Below are 19172 nucleotides of genomic sequence, written 5' to 3' on the forward strand. Positions count from 1 at the left end.
AGGTATAAGAACTTAACGGAGTTATTTAACTTCTACAGGTCTCAAATTTTTGATCTGTAAAAACAGGACTGAGTAATAACTATGGCATATAATATTTATAGGAATCAAATTAGATCATAAATATAAATAATTAATGTACTATGTGGCATATATTTGAGAGTTCAAAATATTGTAGAATGGTATTAGTGCAATTTAACTAACTGCAATATAAAATAATTTCTGAAAGCTCTTAAACACAATGTTTGTGAAAAATAATCTAAAATTTACCAAAATCATGTTTGCGGTTATCATTTGCAGAGTTTGTCTAACATGTGGGATACTTCATAAAACATGTAAATTTTACATTTATCAGCGCTATCAATTCTCTATAGCACATGAACTGAAACTATGTCCCACATAATACTACAATGGTAAGCAGAAACAGCCCCGTCTGTTTTCCAAAACGATGCTAATTTCAGCACGTGAAAATATACCTCAAAACATTCCTTTTGCCATGAAGATTTAAGAAAGAAGACTATAACCCACCTTTTGATTGTCTGAAGGCCCAGAATGAGAGCAGAGTGAACAAGAAGGTCAGGGAGGGATCAGGGACATAGTACAGAGCCGAGCTGCCTACTGCTGAACCATCACACCTGATACTAAGTTCCAAGGACCCATCGCTCTGCCACATATAAAGCCTTGGGACCCAGGTCACAACACACACCCACACCAGCAGTTCTTCTTCTTCTTTTTTTTTTTTTTTTTAAGATTTATGTATTTATGCGTGTGTGTGTGTGAGAGAGAGAGAGGAAGGGCAGAGGGACAGGGAGAGAGAGAGAATCTCAAGCATCTCTGCACTGAGTATGGAACCCAATGTGGGGCTCGATCTCACGACCTCAGATCAGGATCTGAGCCAAAACCAAAAGTCAGTTGCTAAGCTGACTGAGCCACCCAGACACCCTGCCAACAGTTCCTTTTGAGCTCCACTATTGCCAGATGGATTCTGTAGTCTATACACCTTTTGACATGTCACATTTAACGCAGCTCCAACTCCTTCATACATTCACTTATTTTAATCTTAAGTCGAACCCTCACTGAATGTCTACCATGTGCCAGCCACTGGGCTAGATGCTGGAGAAATGCCCTCTGCCCTCACGGAGCTTACCTACCGATGTGGGAAATGGATAAGAAGAAAATGATAAGTGAACAACTCCTCGGATAAGAACTACAAAGAAGAGAAAAAATCAAATATTTCGTAATGCCATATGCTTTTTTACTTATAATGGATTTTAATTATGGTGCTAGTACTCTGAAACAGCATTATCTTCAACAAAGCCAGTCTTTTGAGGCAATCACAGAAACTGAGGTAGAATGATAAACAGCTACCAACTGACTCTAAGCATGACTATCAATTTATTCCTGCAATACAAAGTGTGAGAGAGAGAGAGAGAGAGAGAGAGTGTGTGTGTGTGTGTGTGTGTATTTTGGGAAGAAGTGGCAATAGGTGGGCAGGTAGGGGATGGGAAACCAAAAGAAAGAAGAAAAGAAAGAAGGGAAAGTAAGAAGAACTAAAACTCTTATATCAATTAAGAAGGTCATTTTGCTCAATCTTTCAGACTTCATATTTTCTAGACTGGTACCGCTGGCCTCTCTGAGTGATTATTTGAATATTAATATACAGATATTGCAAAGTTTACCATCATATATTTACCCCTTTCCTGTAGTTCAACTATTTAAAAATGTACCCTCTAGTTTTTGTTCTGGTAGAACATATTTTTAACATTTTTATTTTCAGGGTTCAAAGATATACTTCTTCCTCCACAATTACATGTTCATGTATCGTTTTCACTGTATTTTTACCCAGTTACCTACCATGTAAGAAAGTAAGAGATTTAAAATAGAAGCACTGAACTGGCACAATATAAATACTTCCCTGACTTCAGTGCCATTTTTGAAATTGAAATTCTTGGGTCATTCCTTCCTGACTTAGATTAAACATCCACGCTTTCTTTCTATCACTTCCAAAGTGCCAGGGGAAAAAACGCAGTAACCTTCTCTTAGAAAAGCTTTCTTTCCAAGATTGGGGTGCTCTCAAAAGAGTCACAGACTCTGAAATACAGTCATCTTTCCCACCTCCAATCAATGCTTCTAAACAATGAATATGAACATATACTTAAAAAAAATCGCATCTGGACACAACCCTTACCTGCATCTCTTGACAAAAGGAAGCCAATGGCCCAAAGAGAATCTGACACTGCTCGTCAGCAGTGTATGTCATCCCTGGCAACTTGGAGGGAACCATCACGGAACTGACACTGTGGGGGTTTGTCTGTAGCAAGCAGTTACTGGCCTTTGACCTGGCAATATGCAGATATGTGTAAAATTTTGAATTTCATGTAAAAACTTGTTATAATTAGCATAGCAACAGGAAACATTTTTATAATGTTAAAAATATGTTCTTACTTTTATTTATAAATTCTTCTACCGAATAGTCACAGAACTCATCCCCTATGAGACTCATTTACGTACAACTATGTAAGATAATCCTAATAATAGTAACATTCAAGGTAACAGAATGTTTTGTATTATAAAGGTCTTTCCTAGGGATTAACTCAGCTAATCTACGTAACACGGTAAGGTGGTTATTACTTTACAGATTTATAAGGTGAAGAAGCTCAGACTTGAAGCATCACTTGCCCAAAAATAATGTGCAAAGGTAAGAAATCAATTATATTTGGGGACTGAGAGGATATACGGAAGGCTCTGTCAAGTGAGTATTAATAGTACAGATATTTTAGTACTTGACGTTGTAATACAACTTCTATTTACAAGGCAACGCTTAATTTTATCCTGCATCCGATTCTTGTGAAGGCAGCCGGACAAAATCACGCATGTTCCTTAGGAACTGCTCAAGGGTTACTGTTGCAGTGAGGTGGTAAGATCAGTGTTACACATTCTGCATACTGTTCTCTACACCATGGCAGAACGCAATGCATATAGCTCACACCAGAGTTATGATAAGGTAGAAAACATTATATTTTGGTGGATTTTAATATTCATTGAACAGAAAAAATAAGCTTGCCCATTTAAGTGGTATGGAGAACTGAATAAAATTTATCTGTATAGTGAACTTAGCTATCTAACTGCTCCTCTGTATCTTAGACTTGCGGATACTTGAATCATCTCTCACTCACTCGCTACTTTGTGTATCACGTACTGTTCCAGCTGCTCCTTTATTACCAAAGGGATAAGTAAATAACAAGGGCTTTAAAATGAAAACTAGAACACAAGTAATATTTTTCATATCTTTTTCCATCCAGAGAGAAACTGCTCCCGCTGCTGAAAGTGGGAAAGAAGAGAATGAGGACTATTATAATGGTGACAACGACGTATTAATGAAAAAATTCAGAGTTTAGAAGTATCACAATGGAAGGGTGGAGCTTTTGTTAAAGAGGTTCTTTGTGATAACAGATGTGCTCAGTGATGAGCAATGAGAACGTTTCCACTGGGAAATTGTGAAGAGGCAATTAAATACTGTGAGAGATAATTTTCCAACCTTCCAAATCATCTTGCGCATTCTTTTATAAGAAAATGTGGAAACTAAGAAGCAGATGGGTTAAATAATATGTTCCAATTCACACTATGAGTCAGTGGAAGAGCCATCATTGGAACCGACTGCCTTGATCCCTAATCTGGTGTCCTCTCCACTCTACCGTGCCACCTTCCTTGGTCGGTAGCGGAAGCAGGCACAGGTAAACATTGACAATACAACAAGAGTAAATGACCTTGGTACCTTAGAAATCTTTCCAAATCTTCCTTGCTACATCGGGACCATGACACATCACCAAGATTTTGTCCTTTAATCCATTCACCAGACATGATATGAAGACCATCAGCACATGATGGGTGGTCATTGTCATGATTAATGCCCATGCTGATTCAGAATATAATTAAAATAAAAAATTACATTAGATAAATGTATTTTAACTTTTTATAATGCCAATAAAATAACAGATAAATATTTAAAATAATGGGAGACCAATTCAAGTTTAAAAGATCGAAACTAAAATTAGGTTTCAGATTGATTTTTTAAAATTTTGTTATTTTGTTAAAGGTAAATATTTTTAGTTAGTAAAAAACATTTTCCCAATCAATCTGGTAAATAACATGTTTAGTCACCCCTATCAAAATGATCTGTAGATAAATTTTTCACAGAGTAGTATATATGAAACACAGAGAAATAGTTAATAGTTTTTATTCAACCATACAAGATTCTTGTTCTTGCCTGGAGATCCTTTATTCATACCTTCTACCAAATCTGAAACCACATTAAAACTATTATTTTCCCCATCTGCTTCATTAGACTATCTTCTTCCACTCATCATACAATACAAACTGTCCCTGGGAAACCTTCCCATTCCTGGCCATCTTTATTTTTTCTAGCGAATCTTGAATCTGTTGCTTTAACTTGAAATTCTAAAAATCTGACTTATCTCCAAATGGATGTACTAGGAGAACGTTAAATTCAATATGTGGAAAAACTGCCCTCACTATTTTCTCTTTCAAACCTCTACTCACTCCTGTATTCTCTTTTTCTTTCATTCTCTTCTTTGTGCCTTTGCTGGCCACCCAGTCTGCCAAGTCAAGAGCCTTCAGGTCATGTTTCCCTTCTCTCAGATCATCCCCCAGGCTAGTTTATTTACTCCATGTGACAGGGCAATTCGTGCCAGTTTTACTTCCCAAATGTTTCTCTCATCTGTCACCTCCTTTTAATCCCTTTGTTACTTTTAAAAAGGATTATTAAGTATTTAGTCCCAACAATATTATGGCATTATTGGGTTCCGTGCCTTTAATCTTTACCAACGTTCTCCCTTTTTCTCCTACTCTGCCCCAGTAAAGTCTATTTAAAACACAATCCACTGCCATGCCTCAGCTTCCCCATGACCCACATGGCACTTGCCAGCTCTCTAACATGGTACAAAGTCTCTTTATATTCTTCCAAATCCTTTACTGCATCTTTTTTTCAGCAAATGATTTCTTGTGTCCCAAACAGTATGTTCTTTCTTTTTCTTTTACAATTAATTGTCCTTGAGCATTTTCTGTGTGTTACATACCATACAAAGGGGCTTATAGGCTTGAATTAAAAGACTCTATGAGGGGGCGCCTGGGTGGCACAGCGGTTAAGCATCTGCCTTCGGCTCAGGGCGTGATCCCTGAGTTCTGGGATCGAGCCCCATGTCAGGCTCTTCCGCTATGAGCCTGCTTCTTCCTGTCCCACTCCCCCTGCTTGTGTTCCCTCTCTCGCTGGCTGTCTCTCTCTCTGTCGAATAAATAAATAAAATCTTAAAAAAAAAAAAAAGACTCTATGAGGTAGGGACTATTAAAACACATTTTTGCTGATGGGAAATAACTTTCCCAAGGGTCTACAGCTAGAGAGTGAAAAGTGGTGATTTCTGAAGTGAGGCGGCTGGCTCTAGAATCACGTGACTGACCGCAACACATGTGGCATCTACAAATTCCATTCCTTCTCCTGCCCTGTCCAAACTGCCTCTCCTTCAATGTCTTTGACTGGATACATTGTACTTAATCTTCAAGAATACTGTCAATTACCTTCGTGAGGTTTTTTTTCACTCACTTCCATCTTACCTGTGTATACTCTGTCCTACCATCAGATTCTGCGAACAACATTGTTATAGCATTTTCTGCATTACATTATACATTTTAACTTCGGGTTAATGCTGCAACTTCTAGGAACTGACTCATCTCTCTAAGATCCTGGCATACTGGAATCATACTCTATAAACTGTACTTAAATGCTGAATCAAGTCACCATGTAGAATCACTTCCACTGCAGGAAAACTTTCATATAATCCCTACTGAATTCTCATAGTGAAGGTTAACAGTGAAGACACAGGAAGAGGAAAGATTTGGTTTTGTAGAGGCTAAGTTTGAAATGATGGCAGGATAGTCAAGTGTTCCCTTTTCTCATTCTCTGTGATCTAGATAATAGTCTTTCATAATAAAAAAAGTGAACAGCTAAAATATCTACATTATATTTTAAAATGCTAATAAAAAATTGTTACAAAAGCTGCTAAGGGAAATCACAACTAGTCTACCTATGTATTCTCAAATCAAAATAAAAATTTTCATGATGATCAAATCACTTTTTCATTGAGATAAATTGAAACTTTGAATCAAAATTATTATATTTAATATGTTTTTGAAAGAAGAAAATGATATGGCTGGAATAAGTAATTTCTGAGTTAAAAATAATGAATAAGAAAATCACTATGCTTGCTAAACTTTTGAAGACTCCAAAAATTCTGGTCTAAATAAAACTAAAAACACTTGACTGAATATCATTTTTCATATTTTTGTGTTAGAAAAATTCAGTTCTATGTCAAACCATATTTTTCACTCCTAATTAATGTCTTCAAATAGGGTCCATATCAACACACATTAATAGGATGACCGACAGAGTAGGAAGATAAATGTTTTCCATACTTTGACAACAAAGAGGAAAAGTAAGAGATAATGTGGCGTACGTATGGACCAGTTTAGTTACTGGGAGGTACGGTGAAAGATGCTGAAGTTGAAAGATGTGAATTCTTTATCTCCCGTCCCCTTAATTCAGGGGACTAGAGACAAGTAAGTAATAATAAGGAAATAAATGTGCTTCAGTTTCCTCATTTATGAAATATACTTTCCTAACTGGTTGTTAGGAAAATTAAACAAGGATGATGTAAAATGCCTGCACAGTGCCCAGAATACAATAGGAACCCATAATGATTCTTTTTATGGGGGCAAGAAATAAGAGAAATCTTTTCATTCTAACTGGTCAAAAGGCACAAGAAGATAAACATCATTATGTGCAATTTGCTGTATTTGTGGAAGTTACTTTGGGGGAAGTTGTGGTCTTTAAGGAAAACCAAGCAAAGAATAACAGCAAGAATTTACTTTGCTTTGATCTTAAATTAAAATAAGTTATTGCAGGGGCGCCTGGGTGGCTCAGTCGGTTAAGCGTCTGTCTTCAGCTCAGGTCTTGATCCCAGGGCTCTCTGCTCAGCAGGAAGCCTGCTTCTCCCTCTCCCTCTGCCTGCCATTCTGTCTACCAGTGCTCGCTCTCTCTCTCTGTCAAATAAATAAATAAAATCCTTTAAAAAAAAAAGAAATTGCAAATAAGGCAGAATCTCACAAATTGAATAAAATGCCTTAACGCACTTCTAACGGTACGGTTCAGATGCAGTCCTTGCCAGGATCACTGTCTCACCTCCACGAGGGAGGAATTCTGGCTGCAGCACACGTTGCTGGGTGACCCTGTTTTATCAACAGCCACTTGCCCTATGGAACATGCTCAACTCTTCCATCTGTGTTGGTACAGTCTTTCAAATCGTACACAAATGCTATGACTTCTGAAAGGCAACTGGTCTTTTTCAGAAACAATAAAACTTCTTAAATAATATGTCCATTTGAGAGGAGAGGTTTCGTTTCCAAGATTTAGCAATTTGGACATTGTCCCAAAGTGGTGTAATGTGATTTTCCAAATTGGGAAGATTACAACTTCTCATCCAGATGATCATTTTCCTTTTGGGATCCTGATTCTCATGTAAGAAATTAGCTATAGCCATGGAGAGATCTGATGATTCAAGCATTGTTTACTATTAGTTCAATTTTCCTAAAGCTATTTAACTTGTAACAGAAAAGATCATCATTAAATTGGGATGGGCTTTTTTTTTTTTTTTTTTTTAAACCACACATCTGGAACTATAAGGAAACATTGCTTAGTTCTGATTTGAAATAAAACAAACTGTGAACCTTTATCTGCACCAGTCACTGTATTAATCATTTACAGTGATGATATCACTTAATCCTCACAATAGCCCCATAATGTTTCCATTATCATGACTTCTATTCTATACATGAGGAATGTGCAGAGGTTAATGGTGGAGTTGGGACTCAGAGCCAGGCAATCTGATGGTCAAGCAGAGAGATCTCTAAACAACCAAACTATAGTGGATCAAAACTCTCCATTTATGCATATGATTTTTTTTTCGTTTCCTGAATAATTTTAAATGTCTGCTCTCTCTTAGCAGACATACACTTCCACATATACAGTTCTAAAACCAAGTCACATGCATTGTATGGAAAACATTCTTGAAGTAAGACATTAGCAACACCTCTCCTCATACTGTGCAACAGAGCTACATTTTAATAATCTCAGTTTAAATTCATTTTGACAAAGAGCCTTGGGCAAATAAACTCTCCACTAACATTGTACATGGTTGTCAAGTCAACTGAAAAAATATTTTTATCTTATAAAACTTCTCAACTTGTTTAAAAGTCACTGCCAGGAAGTTTTGTGATATCCTGCGGAAAGCTGGAGAAACATTTGGATTTTGAAGATGGTCCCTTTTGATGTTTAAAGAGTTAGAAAAGAGAACATTTATGAATTCACTCACATATTTTGCATAATTCAGAAAGGATCAGATTTGTAAACAGTAGTTCTTTAGAAGAGTAAACTTTTTTGTACTAAATATATTAAATATTTTGTCATGATGTATTATTTCCCACTAAAAGCCATATATGATACGGAAAATTTTATTTTAAAAAAAGAAACAAACTGTCACAATGTCTAAGTAGAAGTGCATTATATTTCCATGAAATGGCAATTTCATACAATTCTGTGGCTGTATCTGCTGTGATGTAAGTTCACTGCTCATGGGGAAAAAATCAAAATAAGTTTATTACTTTTCAGAATTTAAATAATTTTAATCATTTAAATTTCGGTTTTCATAAAACAATTAAATATGTACCTCTATTGGAAGTCAAAAGGCAAGGTAAAGCAAGCCAGCAATGGTGTCAAAAAAAAAAAAAAAAAATAGAGGTACCAAAAGAGGGATTCGTTTTGTCTTTGCTGTACATTATAAGACAGGTTTATCTAGAAACTGAACAAACACTTGTTGAGAATACAGTGTATGCTGGATGCTATACTTAGCTGGGGTCATAAAAATTAGTAAGATCCAGTTCTTACCCTCAAGGAGTTTATCATCTACTGGGATTTGGGCACACTACCTTTGCTCTTAGAAAGTGAACACATGCCTGGATCCTGTTAGTTCTGTATTCCTTAAAGCTCTCCCACCTATCCTGCCCTTTCCACAACTAGTTATATCAACCAAGACAAGTGCTAATTCTCACTTCTGGACTCTTGTAATGCTTGTCTGACTGGCCTCGTGTCTGTTAACTCTTTGTTTATTAAGCCACGCTTTAATTACTTTAGCTTGTTATGAATACATTAATACAAAAAACTAGTTTCCTACGCAAAAAAAAAATTTTTTTTTTGAGAGAGAGAGAGTGAGAGAGTGGGGGGAGGGCAGAGTAGAGGGAGAGGGAAAGAGAGAATCTTGAGGAGACTCTCTGCTAAGTGCTGAGCACGAGCAGGGGCTCAATCTCATGACCCTGAGATCATGACCCTAGCTGAAACCAAGAGTTGGATGCCAAAACAACTGAACCACCCAGGCACCACCCTGCCATGCAAAATATTTTAATATTCTTTGGCAAGCAGTGGTACTGAAAATGTGAATAATGAACCATGTGCATCAAAATCCTAGGGCATGCTGGTGTTGGGTTAGTTAAAATGCAGAGTCCTGGGTCCTGCCACAGTGGACTGAAAGAGACTATCTAGAGATAAGGCCTAAGAAACTATAACTTATTTTCTAGATGATGCTTACTCAAAATTGTAAGAAGCCATGATCTATAGGACAAAAACTCAAGCTTTTATCTTATTTTTCAAGAGATCCGTAAACTGACTTCAACCTAATTTTCACTGGAACAGTTAATTCTGCCCTGTCCTTTTGTACAATCCCTTCTTATCAGAATGCTTTTCCCAGATTATCCATATTTACAAATGCAACTCAAATTTTAAGACTTTCTTCATGTATAAAGGACTCTTCAGTAAATTCTAGAATATATTTCCCATGATTGTTAACTTTGGTAGCTTTCAAATATATGACAGGTATACATATCAGAACTACCTTCTAATTTTGGCAAATTTTAAGCAAAACATATAAGCTCTCACCATCTAGAATTTAAGGGTTTGGACAACAAGAATTCTTTACATTAAATAAATGTCTACAGACTTACCAACTGATAGAGAATCATAGAAGCAACTAAATATTTTGTAAATTTGACTGCGAGTTGAAACTAACGTGGCCTCTTCCTGACTTAGAGAAATTATAAGTCTGAAAAGTCTGTAGATGATGTGCTCAAGAAAGGTCCCTTGCCTGACTCTGGACCACACATTTGCCAAGATATATTAGAGAAATGCAAACAGAAAGCCAGTTCTTATAAGACCATTCATTAGCTGGGTGATTTTTTCCCCTCTTCCACCTACTCACTCTGACATCCAAACCTACATTTGGAGAGAATCTGTTGTGGGAACGCTGCCACATCTATACTGGCTGAAGTCCCATTATGATTATTAACTTGGACAAACTACTTATTACTCTAACTGGTATCATTGTCTACATAAAGTATCAAATACAAAAGCTGTGTTAGTGGTCTACAAGGGTCTCCATAATAAGTTCACTTCCTGCCAATCCAGTAAGAGTTCTGAAGGATATGAAATCAACTCCTTGAATGAACAGAGACATATATGGCCAATGGAAGTTGAAGATCTCCTTTTTACATCACAGCATTCATAAAAATAAATACGCAACTACTAATTATTATTATTATTCATTCACTCTGTATTATGTGTCAACCACAATGCCATGCAATTAAAGCATGAACAATCTAACAATGAACCTTGAAAGGAAAACTTATCCAAATTGTAGGGATGAAGAAAATTAGTACAGACACATTGACTTGCCTCAGGTTTATTCAGTGAGTAGCTGGCATGACAAGAATTCAAGCCCAAATCTATTGCTCTAATATGTTTTCCCTAGCACCTGCCCACTGAGTAGTTTCCAACCTTAACCAAGGCACGTATACTACAGGAAGATACTTGTGACTTCTGCTATAGGGAATCCTAAAGGGTACAATGTGGTAAAACGGTACAATATAGTTACATGCGGCCATTAACAATTTTAGTAAGTCAAGGAACATTAATTAAAGAATAATTAAATTTGAACATTTTAAGGAGCAATGGATTTCTAGGGGTAAGTTAGGGTATATTTATTTTTTGACTATTACGGCAATTTGTTATTAGCTACTATATTCCCATCCTAATAGTCCTAGATTATGATGTAATGCCTTTATCTTCATTTCTCTTTACTTTTTACTATTTGTCTACTAATCCTTTAGAATATATCCTCTCTTTTATGGTAGATGCACATCAACGTAGAATGAAAAGCAAAATTTTTACTCCCTTCTGCAAGGTACTCTTACAGCAAGCTGAGAGAGATTAGCCACATTTAGGTTTGACAGGGCATCTCCTGGGGCATATGCTAGCTTCTTATTGAATTAGCAGCATTTTGGATTAAATAATCTAAATAGCTAAAAGTGCGGGATTTGGCCCTTCCAAGTCCACAACTTCAGGACTTACATGAAATAGTTGGATAGGCCTGTACCCAGACTTCAAGGCAGACTCATCGTAACTGATATATCATGTTAAACTATTGCATTTCCACATAGTTAATTTTATATAGGAATACAAAATATCATCAAATACCAAAAATATTTTGCCATCTTTATCTATATATACACATACATATAGTTATAAAACTACACATTTTTTTTTTCTCTCAGTTAAAACAATTGTATTCCTTGACCCCAGCTAATTCCTCTTTTCTACTTCTGGAACTCAACTATCGTCTACTTTGAATTTCAAGAGAACTGCCCAAGAGATGAGTATTTGTACAACAAATGCTTACTCATTCAAACACACGTTTGAGTGCCTACAATGTACAGTGCACTCAACATTATGCTGTGGCAGAAAAAATGTATTAGACAGTAAGTCTACTTTCATAGAGACTGCTGTTCAGTAGGATATGTGTGTAGGGGTTTGTAAATATAGGTATGAATCAGTATATATTAGAAATTAAGTGGTAGTTACAATAAACAGTACAAAGGAGCAGAAAAGGAAATATATTTCCAGCCAGACTTGTAGGTCTAACTTCAGAAAAGTGATAGCATTGGTCTTGGCCATTAACAGATAAGTAAAATTGCAACAGATATAAATCAGTGAGACCGGGAGTTGAAATAAGGAAAGAGCATTAAGAAAGACAAAATTTGAAACTTATGGATTGTTTGCATTCATGAAATAGAGAAGTGGATTATACAGTGAGAAAGGCAGACTGGGATCACTACAAAATTCATGAATCTAAGGCTAGGGAAGTTCACTTATTAGGAGGTAAAGGGCAATAAAGATTTCTGTATTAATGTGTGAGACAGATCCAAAAGGTAAAGTGCTATGGTGTAAAGACCGAGGAAGCAGGTACTGCAATAGTCCAAGCCTAGAAGAATGACAGAAGTAACAGACAGATGGGATAGCTCTTTCACTGGAAAAACAGGTAAAATTTGGCAACTGATTATGAGAGCAATTAAGGGGAGAAAGAGTTAGAGATGATTCAGATGTCTCAACTGAAGAACTAACAATAGTTCTGATGCCAGTAACAGAAATGCAGCTGTCTGAATAGGCAGGTTTATAACCTGGTCCTACACTTGGTTCTATTCCAGGCACAATTTCCAGCAGAGTATGTAAGCAAATGTCATTGATTTCAAAGGCTTGTTAGTTCACAAGACATCTGCATTCTTGGTACTCTGGCAATACTTAAAACTTTAGCAGGTGCCCCAAGTATTTATGGCCTTCAAGGAGCTAACTTTGCATATTTATTGCCTTATTATCCTCTCAGTTGTGAAGAAACTCCTGAATTGCCAACTTAGTGGAAAAGCTGTGGCTCCACGCCAAAGTGCGGCAATATATATAGTAGTCTTTCCCCTGGTTTAACAAGTAAAACAAAACCCAAAACACATAAGCATATTTTGGCCATATCAAAAAATGTTCTGTGTTTTTATAATGACATGATTTATAATTTCCCCTAACTCATGTAATTTTATCCACTCAACAGCTCTGCAAAGTAGGCAATCTAATTACCATTGAAAGTCTTAATCAGTAAATAAATTACATATGCTTAATGCAGTTGCTGTTAACTTATAAAATCCAGAATTCTGCTGGAGCTTTTTTCATTTTCTTGACACTGTTACAAGTGTAAGTTATCATAAATGTGCTAAAATCAAATTACGAAACGGGGTCATATGCCAATCTCAAGACAAACTGTTTTTGTTTATGACTCCTGGATTATTTCAAAATATAACATACCTTGAAAGGGCATCTTCTACGTATAGGAAAAGAAAGCACTGAGCCATCAGATGCTAATCGCCAAAAAAAATAAGTATTGTTTTATTAATGTAAAACAGTGACCATTTTGAAGTCTTTAGGATTATTTTTATTGGCTGCATATTTTTTAAGTATTTTTAAGTAGCCCAACTTTAGCTACTCAGAAAAAGGTGAGATGTTCAACTATTCTAGTAAGCAGAGAAACACAAATACAAATTAAATTAGAATTTAAAACCTGGCAAAAGGAGCTGAAACTGTGGGCACAAGCAGTCCTCTAAATTTGGAAAACTATTGCCACATGGCCTCCAAAAATAGTGTACTGCTTTATACTCCTCTCAAAAATGTATAAGAATATCTGTTTCCCCACACATTTCAACGCTTTACACTTATACTGTTATCAAAATATCATTTAACAGCTCTTCACTGAGCACAGACAAAGGGTGTTAGACAATGTTAAATAACAACAGCCACAAAAGAGAACAGAAAGAAAAAACCAAAACAAGACACAGCTCCAGTCCTTAGGAACCACAATCTAATTAGACACTGAGAGATCAAATAATGACACAAATAATGTAAACCTACAACATGGAAAACATTAGGAATGAAAACTACAGAGAGCCTCTAAGAACATATGTTAAGAGATTTAACCTGGCCATAGAATACTTTTGTGAAGAAATGATCTGAGAGAAGAGTAAGAGAAAATGGGAAGGACGGCAGGAAGAGTTTTCCTGCCAAGGGAGAGAAATTGTCCTTATAGTGGAAGTAAATATGGATAAATCTGTATAGATTTATATAATCTGATAGACGAAAGAAGAATTGCTGTGGTCTCAACTGGCCTTCTATGAACGAGGCTATGTTTTGTGTTTGTATGTTTTGTTTTGTTTTAAATAAAAGCCATGGACAGACCTCCATGAGCTGTGTGGTGCCATTTTTTTTCTAACAGGGCTTTTGTCATTTTGTGTATTGATTTGTATGAGCTCTCTTTGTATTCAGCAAAGTATTACTTTGTTATGTATCTTGCAAATACTTTCACTGATTGTGATTTTTATCTTCTGACCATTTTATTTCTTCCCTTGCAATGATATTTGAGTTGTTAATTTTAGGTGGCTTTTCCTTAAATATTTCTAGATTTCATATCTAAAATGACAGACATTCCTTATTAAAAGACCAAAAAAAGAAAAAAAACCCAACAAAACAAAAAATGACAATGTACACAATCATTTTGGTGTGTTCTGATGTAATATATAAGGCACAGAATCAGATTCCTGTTACGTATATTTATCTATACACATATATATACATAGGTATACATACATATATTTATAAAGAGAGAGAGATTTTTTTTTTTTTTTTTTGAGAGAGAGAGAGGCAGAGACGGAGAGAGGGAGAGAATCTTAATCAGGCTCCACACCCAGAGCAGAACCCAATGGGGGACTCAATTTCATGACCCTGAGATCACGACCTGAGCTGAAATCAAGAGTTGGACACTTAACCAACTGAACCACCCAGGCGCCTGAGATTCCTGTTATTTTTTTGACCTAACGATTCATTTCTTTCCACTGATTATAGGTGCAGCTTTTATTATATGCTACATTTCTACATTTCTTTTCCTACTTATAAGTTTGGTTTTTTTACTCTCTCTTCCACTGACTTCTTTACTCAAGCACCAACACAAACTACTCTATTATGAAACGTATTCGTATCTGATAGAGTTCACCCTTCTCCTCCCCAACATTTTTTTCTTTTTTAACAACAAACTTATGTTGATTTTTCCACATGGGATATATAATCGGTATGTCTAATTAAAAAAAAAAAGGAAAGAAAATTCTACTGGCATTTTTGGGCGGGACACGTTAAATTTATATATAGATAATTGTCATTTTATAATATTGACTGTTCCTATCCCAAACCCGAAAATGTCTTTCCATTTATTTAAACCACTTTTATGACTCTCTGTGTGGTTATAAATTCTTCTTTTTATAAGTCTTGTACATTCCTTTGCAAGTATTTTCCTAGGTATTTTATCTTTTTTTTAATTTTAATTTTATTTTATCTTTTGCTATCTTCAATATAAATGGAATTTTTTTCTTTCTTTATAATGTCCAAGTGGCTGTTGCTTATATACTGAAAAGCAAAAATTTTTATATACTTTTGCAACAGGCCAAAAAAATTCTCTTGTTCTAATAGAGCTCTTTTTAGTAGGCTGTCTTGAGTTTTCCAATTATACAAATAATGCTCATTTTGTCATTCCTTTCTAGTTTTAATTTTCTTTTAAATTTATGAAACATTTTCATGAAAATAAATATGTGTAATAGATACATTTACACATATCATATACATTTGTGTGTGCCTATATGTGTTATGTAGTCTAATACAACTTAATCATTACGGGAAACCGTCACACAAATAAAAAAATCTTAATCTGTTCAATTCTAAGATCCATGTCAAGTCTTTCTATCAGGTCTCGTGTTTCTGCCTTCAAAAGAAGGTACAAAGTACATACTGTTTTAGAAATCATTTCAATCCTGAAGTCCTGAAGATAGTGTTATAGATTTTCTCTTAAATTCTTGTCTGTGATACATCAGTCTTTATTTTATCCAGAACTGATTTTTAGAAGAAATCTGAAGGTATTCAATTTCATTTTTATATATGCAGTAAACCAATTGCATCATCACATTCTTCTGAAAAGTCAACTTTCTCCACTGATCTGCCAAAACCTTGCTCAGACATCAGGTTTTCATGTAGGCATGAACCTGTTTATGACTCTGTATTTTGTTCTAGTGGTCCCTATCTGTCCATATTTGCATAAATGCCAAAATGTCTTAGGTACTACACTTTTGAAATTGGTCTTGATTTCTGTTAGGGAAAGATTCCCACATTATTCTCCTTCTCATCCTTCTCTATCTTTGCCCCTATCTGCATCTCATCCTTCTCCAGTTAAGTTTTGGCTATTTTGTCTATACGTACTTAAATACAAATTGTGAAAATAGTTGTCAACCACAATATAAGACCCTGTGGTGGTCTATTTATTGGAATTTCCATGAATCTCTAAATTATTTACAGCAGAATGAAGAGAATAATTTACCCGCAAACATATATATTTTCAATGACACATTCAATAAATTTTAATAAGGGCATATACTTTCCTACCTTTTGTTGGATTCATTCTTATGGCCTTTGTGTTTTCTGTTGCTACAGTAAACGGTATTTTCTTTGTTAATGACATTTTGTATTTTTGTGTTGACAGCTGATTTTTGTATATTTATCTTATATTTAATAATCTTACTAGATTCATAAATTAATTCCATACTTTACTTCTACATTACATGTTTTTTATAGGGAATCAAACCACTTGCAAATTAAAATAGCTATGTTTCTCCCATTCTCATCTCTGTAGCTCTTATTTTCTGACATGCTTAGTTTGTGTCTCCAGTACATCTGTATATGTGACTTTCTCAATTTTGTAGAAATGTTTCTAATATTTCACCGTTAAGAATGATGTTTCCCCGGGGTGCCTGGGTGGCTCATCTGGTTAAGTGTCCAACTCCTGATTTCAGCTCAGGTGTTTAACTCAAGGCTGTGAGTTCAAGCCCTGTGTTGGGCTCCACACTGGGCATAGTGTCTACTTTAAAAAAAAAAAAAAAGATGTTTCCCATCGATTTTGGTAAATATACATCACTAAGTTTTGTCTTATTGGTTTTTTATTGTGCATCTACTGAGATACTATGGTTTCTACCTTTAATCTATTAATGTGGGGAATAAGATTTTTAAATGATAAATGGCCTTTGCCATCCTACACAAAGCCAACTTTATTCCCTTTAGTAACTTTGTTTACACAGTGTTGCTTTATTTTGAAAATGTTTTTTTCATTTTTGCATCATTGTCAGATATGAAAGGACTGTAGATTTCTTTCCTCATAATTGTCCCTTATTGATTTTTACTTTTACTTATTTTTATTTTTTTATAAGATTTTATTTATTTATTTGACAGAGAGAGAGCACAAGCAGGAGCAGCGAGCAGCAGGCAGAAGGAGAGGGAGAAGCAGGCTCCCTGAGGAGCAGGGAGCCTTTACAGGACTCAATCCAAGGACCCTGGGATCTTGACCTGAGTGGAAGGCAGACACTTAACCGACTGAGCCACCCAGGAGGCCCCTGTATTGATTTTTATATTACATTAATACTAGCCTCAAATAATGAGTTGTAGGGTATTCTTTTATTTTCTAGAAAAATTAGATTGATATTAGCATTATTTATTCATTGAACCTATTCCTATGTCTGCACTGTTTTCTTTGGGAAGATTCTAAAGTGCTGATGCAATACCTTTAAACGGTTATAGAGCTTTATGTCCTTCTATTATATTTTCTTAGAATTTTCCCATTTCATCTGTTTTTAATTTTTTGCCATGCCAGTGTTCAGTGTATTTCCTTAATATCTTTTTAATACCATTGGTGGCATCCGTTACCATCTTTTCTCATTTCTAATACTAATGAATTGTGCATTTTTTCCTTGATCAATTTTATATTTGTCAATTTTATTTGCATTTTCATAGATCTAATATGTCCCAATATAATTATTTTTTTAATATATATATATTTAGAAAAATTCCCCTTTTGGGATTTTGAGCATTTGTAATCGGAATGGGAGACTTCAGTGTCTTTTCAATTTCCACTCAATCCAAATCTTAACATGAATCCTCGTGTGAATTTTTAATGTGAAAAAAATTGCCAACATATTACTTAGCTATAACAACGAAGTTCCTTTAGAAGAATATTATTTTTTCATTTCTGCTAGACAATTAGTACATTTGTATATTCAGCTCTTCTACAGAGCATAGGAGGTTATACAAACTACACTTTTAGAAATAACAAATTTATCTTCACTTAATACATTTTTGAGCACATACTGTGCCAAGTATGCAAGCATTATTGTTCTAGGATGCTGGGAATATAATAGTGAACTAAGAAGTTAAGAATTCACTATACACCGGGCACCTGGGTGGCACAGTGGTTAAGTGTCTGCCTTCGGCTCAGGGCGTGATCCCGGCATTATGGGATCAAGCCCCACATCAGGCTCCTCCTCTGGGAGCCTGCTTCTTCCTCTCCCACTCCCCCTGCTTGTGTTCCCTCTCTCGCTGGCTGTCTCTATCTGTCAAATAAATAAATAAAATCTTTAAAAAAAAATTTAAAAAAAAGAATTCACTATACACATACAGATAGATCAACAGAAAGACAAATATATAGTTGGAACGGGAGAAGTTCTATGAAAAAAATAAAAGCAGGCAGAGGGTCATAAGCTGGGGCTGTGGTTATGTTTACATTGTAAAGAAATGTTAACAGAAAGGTCTCACTGAGAAGGCGATAGTTGAGCAGACACCGAAAGAAGAAAGGCACAGGTGTTTTGAGTTACGGTAAAGAAGCTGATGCATCTGGAGCCCTGTTGGTAATAACCACATGTGAGATGATGGTCATTTGGTCTGGGATGCCAACAGCAGAATTAGTGAGATATAAACAGAAGACAGATATATTATGAAGGCAGCTTCAACACTGGTGGATCGAACGTGGAGAGTGAGAAACAGGGCTCAAAGATAATTTCACTGTTTGGTTGAGCAATTAGAAGGCTGGAGCTTCCAAGCATTGTGATAGGAAGACCTGAGGGGGGAGCACTTCTAGGTTGTGGGGAGTCATTTCTGTATATGCATCGTGGAATAAAGGTTCACTCCATGTGGCCTTGGGTATATTTACAAATACACAACATTGTTTTTATAAAACTTTACCTGATAACTTATTAAAAGTTTCATACAATATTTAAAAACATTCTAAACACTCAGTGCATATGGCATCTTTGCTCCAACAAATTTT

At 35.6% G+C, this 19172-nt stretch overlaps 1 protein-coding gene across 3 annotated transcripts in view; it reads right to left on the reverse strand.

The window, feature by feature from the left end:
• ADAMTS19 (ADAM metallopeptidase with thrombospondin type 1 motif 19) overlaps window positions 1-19172 on the reverse strand; it is a 270506-nt gene that overhangs the window by 96452 nt on the left and 154882 nt on the right. For all 3 annotated transcript variants that reach the window (XM_087862326.1, XM_087862325.1, XM_087862324.1), the window contains 2 exons: window positions 3773-3913; window positions 2186-2336 (listed from right to left, as the gene is read on the reverse strand). In XM_087862326.1, the coding sequence (XP_087718452.1) occupies window positions 2186-2336; window positions 3773-3913 (292 nt within the window). The remainder of the gene's footprint in view (window positions 1-2185; window positions 2337-3772; window positions 3914-19172) is intronic.

Source organism: Ursus americanus, chromosome 5 (assembly GCF_024610735.1).
Source record: "Ursus americanus isolate L20-20 chromosome 5, mUrsAme1.1.p, whole genome shotgun sequence".
NCBI lineage: Eukaryota > Metazoa > Chordata > Mammalia > Carnivora > Ursidae > Ursus > Ursus americanus.